A 9,661-nucleotide genomic window follows, 5' to 3' on the forward strand; every position below is an offset into this window, starting at 1 on the left:
GGTGGCGGAGGTTCCGCCAGGCCGCACCTGCGGAGAGCGATGGTCCCGCTGCGGCACCGGGCGAGCGCTGTACCGGGGCAGCCGGGAAACCCGAATTGTCTGCTTGTAAATAGGCACATGAAGACCGCGCTTCTCTAAGGACCGTCAGGCTGGAAAATGCCGGGAGATGATTTTTGTAAAGCAAAAAGTTTTTAAATTTCATACGCGTGCACTTCTGCGCAAGCAGGCAAAAATCACAGAAAGCATAGGCAATAAAGAAATGTTGAGAGTTTATCCTAGTTTTTATGTGCTTGTAAACAAACGCTGTGCTAAGGAGCTTGGGAGTAGGTAGTCCTCTGGTTTCAGCAGGTTGAGAAGCAAATAGGAATACGATAATGAGAACTATCATAATGGAATAACATTTAACATGCTCATTTTGACTTATGTGGTTTGGGGTGGGTTTTCTTCCTTAGACCAAAGAGGAAAGAATAGTTATCCTGGAAACTGAAAATGCTGCTCTTCATCTAAAACTTGCAGAGGTAATTATCTTTTATTTCTCCCAGAAAGAATTCTTGGAGGTGGGAGGGGGAAGACAGACAAATGTGCCCATTTTCAGGTTTTGCACTCTTTACCTCTTGGGGAAATCTATGAAGGGATTAAGCCTTAGCAATTTCTTTTTCTTTTTTTTTTTAAAAAAAATCATAAATGGTAACGATAATGGTGTACTGATGAAGTAACTAGAAAATGGCATATATTTAAACAATTGTCATTGTTTTAAAACTGTAAAAGTGAACTGAGGGAATGCCTTTGCAAACATTAAATATGGAATATTGCTTTTTACTTGCAGGGAAAATGTGTGAAAGACAAGGGTAGATTTTGAAGGAATACTTTCTAGATATAACTAGAATGATGCTTTGGTTAAAAGGACTGTTCGGAGAGTGCAGGAAAGACATTTCAGTATGAGTTGACTTACCAGAGATGCCTTAATGCGTATTTTCATAGCACCACTGTTACACTTGTCTAGAAAAGGCAAGGTACGGTTGCAGAAATCAGTCACAGAGCACACGGCAACAACTGAATGCCCTCATTCCCTTATACCCTTCTCCAGAAAGATATGTTATTCCTAGACCATTACTGAAACAAGAAAGAGCCTGTAATAATGTTTGGGATCTTCAAAGGTAGGATTTTAGAGGTTTACAGAATTTTGCATATTGATCTACACCACTAGACTAGAGCCAGATGTGAGTACTAGTTGTGATACAGACTGTTGGCCAAGAGTTTATAATCTGGGTGGAAACATTAAATGGTTGGGTGACCTCAGGAAAGCCATTTCCCTTCCCTGTAGGTTTGTTAACACCTGTGGATAAAAGTGGGTTTACCATTTTTCAAAACCTGACTGGAAGCAGATGGTACATCTGAAAAGAGTTTTCCTAGATATACAGAAGAATACTGTAATTTACTCTGAGAAAAATCTGCCTAATATTTTTGTTCTGCTTTATACCATTTACCAAAAATGTTAACTATTGTAGATTAGTATCTTTATTTTTACTCTTACAAGCCCAAGAAATAAATTATTCTGCTTAGTAAGGTGCATCAGATGCAGGAAGAAGTTATCTGGATATAGATAATGAAGTCTTGTTTTTCAAATACAGCACTGTTTCAGTTAATTACAAAATGTGCAGGAAGATACGAGCATCTACAGACACAATTTGCATGACAGCATTGCCGCTATCAGTCAGAAACGGTGCCGAATGATTTGTGGAAATACTATGTAATTAACTTTACATTGATCTTTCTATTCAGGTGATTATTTAAACACACTTAAAAGGCTTTCACTTCTCTTTGGTTAATTCACCCCAGCAACCTGAAAATCTGAACTGACATATCTGAAATAGTTTTACCTTAACTGAAGAGTCTGTATAAAGAAAGAATACTAATTTTAATTAGCAGAATTTAAGATTGTGCAGTGTTGCACCTTATCTCCCAGCTAGGCTGGTGAAAAAAAGCTGCTGCCCTCAGCTCTCAGTCACTGACCCTCCAGGTCTGCTGGTGGAGCTGCCTGAATGATGGAGCGGTAACAAGTTCAGTCACAATGACCGGGGTTAACAGAGGTCTCGTTCTTGACTTGTAAAAGCTAATTGGATCCGTTTTGGCTGAAGTGAGAGAGGGAGTTTTGAAGACAACCTTACGAGGGCAGCCATAAATTAGGATTCACAGTGCAAATACTTTTCTATACGTTGCATCAGTCTAATAGAAATGTTATCGCTTGCTACGGACCCTCCCTTGCTTATATCCTTAAGACAGTCAGAAATACCAGCACTGCTGCTGTTCTCTGCAGGCCAGTATATTATTGTCCTAGCAGCATATTTTAAGGGTTGTTATTGAACATACGAAGTCAGATTCTTTCTCTGTAGATTTGCTTTTGCCTGTTTGGAAATGTGTTTGTCTACCTTCATGTCCCTTGCTTTTATTAGCAGTCCTCGAGGTCCTGATCCTGCAGCCTTCCATGCAGAAAGCCAAGTCTGCCAGAATGGATCTGACTACAGAATTGAGATTTCCCTTTGGAGAACACTATTAAGCACTTCCATTTCACTTCTGTTTATAATAATGCTGGCTATAAAAAGTTTTATAGTCATTTTTTCTTGCTTCCCGTGCATGAGCACAGATTTGCAAAGTCTGGCTTACGAACAACTCTGATGAATGCCAAAACTATTTTAATGCCAAAAACCTCAAAACCAAGGCAGCATTTGCAGTAAAGATAAACTTGATAGTGGAAGTGAGGAGAGGTTGACTGCGATGACAGTAGAATTGACAATTCAGCTTTCATTGTTTGTGTTGAGAAAAATGGGAGGTCAAAGGAAACTTGTGCAGATGGTGGAAAACGTATTAGATGTTAAAAGTAGGTTTTAACTAGCTTAAGCTTATTTAACAGTAAGGCTTGAGTACTGCAATTGCTTAGATATATGCTTAACTTTTCACATGTGATTAGAGATACTAATTCTGGTGCTCTACTTGTTTGCATTTTTGTTGAGCATGTTTGTAAAAGTTGCACCTGAGTAACGTGAGTCTTGAAAATCCTCAGTAAAAGAACACATGAACACTGTATAGAATTGGTCTCAGTATCTGGGAGCTTACAGCCTGTAACAAAAAAAAAAGAATGTTCTTAAATTAATCTCTTCCTGTTATTTCTTTTCCTTGTAAGAACATTTTATATTAGTGTTAAGGTGTTACATAGTTGTGCAGAATCTCTCGTTGCATTTGTAGAGGACACATACTTTGTGAAGGTGAAAAAGCCCCATGAAAAGATTGGTTTAGATAAGTGAAGTCCTTTTCTTAGAAAGTATAATATTTCTTTATTCTAACAGCTCCAGGATCTTGTATTGTCATTTTTGCAGATGTCATCTCTAGTTAAACTGCAATTAGATGTTTACTTTTTACCTCTCATCAGGTGATTTGAATTAAACTCATTATGTGAATAGATTTAGCTCTTTCATATCTTTGTACTCTTCTATGCTTTTTTAATTTAAATAACAGGGAACTGCAGTCACAGAATTTATAGTCTGAATGAAGTAGGAAATAAGTCTGTCCTAGAGACAAGTGCATGCCAAAAATAAAGAAAGAGGCTTTTACCACTGGCTAAGGAGTGACAGATGCCAACAGGTAGCAAAGGAAAGTAACTGAAGAACTTACAGATCATTTTAAGGCCCAGGACTGTCAGTATCTGGCAAAAAGGCAGTGCTTAATACAATACAGATTCTATCTTGTTGCAGAATTTCACAAGTACTCTACAGAGATTTTGATTTCGTGTTCTTGTCTGTAAATATTTAAAGTAGCACTATTTCTATTTTCCTTTCAATTTTGACACCCCCCCCAAAAAAATATGGCCATAAACATTTCTTTTGCATAATGGATAATTTTCAATTATTAGAAAGCATTCTTCTCTACATCCTTTAATAATTGCTTTCATCTCTGAAGACCCAGCTTAGTGCTTCTTTGGTACAGTTTTGCACCATTGCAACTCTACTGGGTGTGATGGAGCCAGGACTGGCAGGAAGCCAGAGCAGTGAATGTTGACTTGGGGCCTGTGTATTACCAGCTTCTTCAGGACTTCAGCTGTTAACACGTGTGTGTGCTCATTCTGATTCATGTCCTTTCAGAGAGCTTTCCACATTACATGTAGTTTGTAGAATCACAGAATAGGTTGGGTTGGAAGGCACCGTTGAAGGTCACTTAGTCCAGCCCCCCTGCAGTGAGCAGGAGCATCTTCAACTACATCAGGTTGCTCAGAGCCCCATCTAACCTGATCTTGAATGTTTCTGGGGATGGGGCATCTTCTGCCTTTCTGGACAACCTCTTCCAGTGTTTCACCAGCCTCATTGTAAAAAATTTCTTCCTTTTATCTAGGAAAGGTTAGCCTGAAAGTCTAGTTACCAGAAGACACTTAAATGAGCCAGGTAACCAGCCCTTTTCCTTAAGTGAAGGTACAGTTTTAACCATTTAGATCCCCCTCAAGCATAAGTAAGGGTTTAGGTACTGCAAAAGCATTTTAATAATCTGATGCTGAGGTTTATGACCCTAAGGAGTAATATTGTGATGTTGACTGGTTACCGCAAGGTGATCTTTCATGCGTCTCAGAAAAAGGTAGAAGCGGAGAAATTAATTATTTACGATATCACATGTAATCATATATTTAGGTTACAAACGTTTACAAGGATAAAGGAGACAGAATGCAACAGAAAATGTGAATACTTTAAGGTGATCTTTTAGGTGATATTTAAAAATCTCTTTTATTATAAAACAGTACCAAGAATTGGCTAGAAGAAGCACTAATGAAGTATTGCAGCTCTACTTTGCTCATGGACAGCAGCAGAAATTGCGGAGGAGTTCTGCTGTAATCCAGCTGCATGGAGCAATAAAGGTAAAGACACAGAGTAATATTGTAGGCATAATCTCTGCTCTGAACATTCACATGCTTATCAAATTAGTAAACCCAGAAAATGGTCGGATTTGAACCTGATGTGTGCCTTTATTGTATTCACAGCAGTGCTTGTAATGAATTGTAGCATTCCCTACATTAGCTTAGAAGCGACAGTGAGTTTGCTGTGGTAGGCCTCAAAGCTGGTAAAAGCTGGTAAAAGTGGCTGCTCCTGAGCTCCACGATCTTAAGTATAGGCTGCTAGCAATACCCAAGCTAGATATATGTATTTTTGTAACTGAAACCTTGTAATCTCTGATTTGACAATCATATACATTACGCCTAAAAAACAGTAGTTGTGAGATACTCTAACCAGATAGGCAGATCCATCAAAAAAGCGTTGGAGAGTTCAACTGAACTAAGAGTTCTGCTCTGGCGGACCTCACAAGAGGGATTAGTTTGCTGTATGCTTACTCAGGTTGTTTTAATTATGCATCAAAGAGACTGGAACTGTTCTCTCAGTACCAGTACTGCCATATTTTCCTTTGCCAAAGTACTTATGCCTTAAGTTATTCCACAGAAGAGTGAGTTCCTTTTAGGGACACTGACAAATGGCACCTTTTCTCAGGGCAGAGCTGAATGCCTGCATGAAATGACTGAGCAGTATCTCGGGAAAGAGATCTGATTCTTAACAGGCAGAAGGATGTAGCTTAATTGCAACATAGTTGGACTAAATGATTATTGTAGGTTCCTTCCAACTGAACTATTCCATTCTGTTCTAATTACAGTGATTCTGTTCCGTAACTTTTGTGGTGGTGGTTTACATTTTAAGTTAGAACAGCAGAACAGCTTGTGATGCAATACCAGTGGCTTGAGATGGTTTTCTGTCAGAGATCAGCAAACGTTAGGAGAGAGGAAAGCTCTCCAAATAAAAGTTGAGGTGAATAGCAATTTTATATCTTTAATAAAATAAAAAAGATACTTCTTCCCACTTATATTCTGTGGCTTCTGAGAGTGAAAAATGCAGTGATTTTTCTCCCTTTAATTTAGATTATTGTTTTATCATTGAAACTAGTTGATTAAGTCAAGGTCAGTACCACAGTTGGAAAAATGAAATGCCACAAAATGTGTGACACTTTGTACCAGACTGACTAATGAAACACCACAGTGTTTCTGTGAGGTAAGGTGTAGTTAAGTTCATCTTACAGGTGGCTTTACATTATCATCTCGAGACTCAGAAAAGTCTCATCGTGTATGTTTTGCTGAGTTATATCTGTAATACAAATACTTTTCTGAACAATAAAGTTTTCTGATATTTTCAAAATATATCTATTCTCACAGGAAGGCATAGAGCTGGCTTATTGAAGAAAGGACTTAGAGTGAAGCTTAGCAAATACCTCCTGGTCAAAGTGTGGAAAATGAACGCAGTAAAGGGTATATGGATTGCAATTTTTCATTGCTAATTCTGGTTATGTCTTATAAGTGGACAGAACAGACACATGCTCACACACCCTTCTCTTTTTTTCGATGAAATAAGAAAGAGATATTGTTATACTTGAAGCTGGGTTACAGTTGAAGTATGTACCATAAGATGCTAAGGATCCTAAAGTCTTACTGAAGTCTTTAGGCTGTGACATTGCTAAATATCTTGCAAGATCCTTCCCTAAACACAGAATCACAGAATCATAGAATGGCCTAGGCTGGAAGGGACCTTAGAGATCACTTAATCCAACCTCCCTGTCGTGGGCAGGGACGCCTCTCAACTAGATCAGGCAACACGTGGACATGATGAAAGATATACTCCTGAAGGCTTCCTTTCATCAAGTAGAGGGTTCTTGACTCTGATATCTCACCATAATTATTTATGCTGTTATATTGATTCTTCCTTAACTGCTGTTTCTGTGTCTTTATAATGTATTTTTTCTTTTTGCTGAGAAGAGGCTTAAGCAGGACCTGAAGAGCCTCCATTCATTTGCTCTTGAGCTTTCAAAAGACTTTCAGCGTCAATGCAAGACTTATCTTTACAGAGTTTTGACAGCAGTCCAAGGGATACAGCTGCAAAATGAAGCAATGCAGAGTAAGGCTCATTGCACTTACTTTTCAAACATGTAACATCAACAATGTCATTGTTAAGAGTTGCTAACATCAAAAGGCTGAGGCTGATTTTTGTGAAATGTGTCACTGAAATTGTAGCACTTGTTTTTTGTTTGACATTAGATCATCAAAGAGTTCTGAAGAGTTAGAAAGAGTACAAATAACTCTGCAGAGGTTATGACTGGTAATTTGGATTTAGCTTTTGTGTTGATTGCAGCTGCTACCAGACTGCTGCTGAGTTGGCTCAGCTGTAATATTTTTAATCTGAAGTTCTCAGGCTTATTGTCATGACTATTTTAGAATAGCTTAATAAAGAATGCATTGCTTTAGCTGAAATTTGTCTCCTTTTGACTAGACCCGAAAAGGACTCGGGTGATTTCAGAGATTTTTGAGAATATCATCTGAAATTAGGGCAAACTGGATTTTTAATTTTTCTGTGTAGTTATGGAGAAAATTTTACTTCCAGATCAAAACCAGTTCCACTCGCTAGCCTGTAGCTAGTAACACCACACAGACCACTGCTGCAGAGTTCTGGTGCTACCTGATCTGTGTGTTCGTACTAGGCAGACCCTGCAGGGCACTGGCGCTCTCTGCCCTCGCAACTGAGGCCCGAGCGCTTTGGTCCTGCACTGGGATCGATCTCTCTCTCTCTCTCGGCACAGATCTCTGCACCTGCTTCCAGTACCCGTGATACTGGTGGAGTTCCTACCAGGCCTGAGAAGCACGTGACGCATACGGGGCTTAAATTGTTTGAAGCTTAGCAGCCTGATGAACTAGCAACAAATACAGAAATTTCTAATCGGATGGGTGATGCCATGTTACACAGAAGCACACAGAATTATTGGGGCTGGAAAAGACCTCTGAGATCATCAAGACCAGCCTTACACACAGCCTTACTTTTCAGTTGAAATAGTCAGTTTTGGGACTGATTTGATTCTAATGGGACTACTCATGTCAATAGCAGTAAGCAGCATTCTCAATGCTGGGTGCTTGCGGAATTGTCCCTGTATATATATGTGTGTGTGTGTGCGCTACATCATGGTAAAAATTGTTTTGATTAATGTGTTACCCATGTAGAGAAAATGCTTAATCAAATTGTGTTTAAAATGGAAGAAAAAGTGGAAAATTAACACTAGATAAAGGTGAATGTTTCTCTTATTGAAGCAGGGGACTAAGGGAACAGATAGAAAGTTAAGTTTCACACTGGAGCTGTTGTGTTGTAAATGCATAGTAAGTATTCCTTATGAGGCCTTGCAAATTCCTGTTGACTGTTCTTAGTTGGCACTTCATGGTGCATTGTTCTAAAAAATCATAACTGTGAGAAGCTTCCTTGCCTATAACAAAACAGCGTGTTGGTATTTAGGTGGATGATTTATGGTTTCAATGTGGCCATTTTTGAGTTCTCTGTCAAATGTTTTCAGTGGAGATCCTATTGTTAAGGTTAAATATGACAGGCAGAATTTCCATCTTTAAATTACATACAATCTTTTGTGAACAGAAAACCCAAAGTATGTATTCTGCAGACAATATATGTTATCAGTTTAATCTTAAAATAGAGATTGAAAGTGAGGGAGAGAATTATAGAAGAAACATTCAAATAGGTTAATTTCAAGACTGTAGTTGACATGAAGCAAACTAGAAAGCTTTCCTATAGTAACTGAGTAGTCCCTTGCTTAGAAATATTTATTCACAGTCTGAAAAACCAGACTATTGCAATCTTTCCCACTACTTTAAATAGTAGTAATTCATGAGAGAGAAAAACACCCATTATCATTTATTATAGGCCTGTTTCTCTCATAAACAAACAGCTATCTTTTTAGCAAAAAATAAAGTAAAAAGGCCATCTGACTGCAAATGATACTACTGAGGCAGATGTAGTAATTCAGCAGATTTCTGGAAGGGTAGGAATTTCTAAAAGAATTAAGATGAATTTTTAGATTGCTTCACCATGCAGGCCTTATCAGAAAGAGGAAACAACAGTATCTGTGCAGGTAGAATGTATTTTCAGAGAGGGGAAACCACCAATGTCAGCACCTGCCACTTTGCCAAGCAGTAAGGAGCGAAATCTGACCAAATGAATATGTGATACAGGAGTTCCAGCAGGTTACGGACATATTTCATGAAAGCTGCTGCAGACCAGTGATTTAGATATCCTCTGTGGCTCCCAGACACTTTCTCTCTGGGGTAAATAAGAGGAAGAATTGGGTACAGAGCTTATTTCCCAATTTGCCCATATGCTGGCACGTATGTGTTGTGCTGCTCTTAGGGAAAGCCAAGCTCTGCATTGTGCTGATGACTTGTATTTGTGGAATGTGATCTACCATCATCTTGTACCCTCAGCTGGACAGCAGGCTCATCAGCTCAGCTGCCTTCAGAAAGCTTTTTCTTCTTAGTGTAAAGAAGGAGTAGAGGGACCTTGGATCCAGCAACAGAAATATTGCAACAGCCCAAAGAAGAATTTAGAGTTTAGGATATAAAACACAGATCAATTCAAAAGAAGTTTTGCAATTAAGTTTATTATATTGTAGCTGCTTATCCTAGAAGACATTGACCTCCTTCTTAAACTTTAAAAGCCTCAGGGAGCTATGGTGACAGCTACACAGCCATATCTGTGTGAGGCTGTGGCTGGGCTAGGGTATGCTGCTCCTGTTTTTCATGTCCTGGGCATGGACA

The 9,661-nt window shown here is 38.8% G+C and overlaps 1 protein-coding gene across 1 annotated transcript in view; it reads left to right on the forward strand.

Moving 5' to 3' along the window:
- Positions 1-39: 39 nt before the first annotated feature.
- Positions 40-9,661, forward strand: part of KIF25 (kinesin family member 25) — a 45,926-nt gene continuing 36,304 nt past the window's right edge. Inside the window, exons 1-4 of the mRNA XM_009865781.1 lie at positions 40-69; positions 453-518; positions 4,781-4,897; positions 6,833-6,971. Of these exons, the coding sequence (XP_009864083.1) occupies positions 40-69; positions 453-518; positions 4,781-4,897; positions 6,833-6,971 (352 nt within the window). The remainder of the gene's footprint in view (positions 70-452; positions 519-4,780; positions 4,898-6,832; positions 6,972-9,661) is intronic.

The sequence above is a fragment of the Apaloderma vittatum genome, unplaced genomic scaffold, assembly GCF_000703405.1.
Source record: "Apaloderma vittatum isolate BGI_N311 unplaced genomic scaffold, ASM70340v1 scaffold9153, whole genome shotgun sequence".
In the NCBI taxonomy this organism is placed as follows: domain Eukaryota; kingdom Metazoa; phylum Chordata; class Aves; order Trogoniformes; family Trogonidae; genus Apaloderma; species Apaloderma vittatum.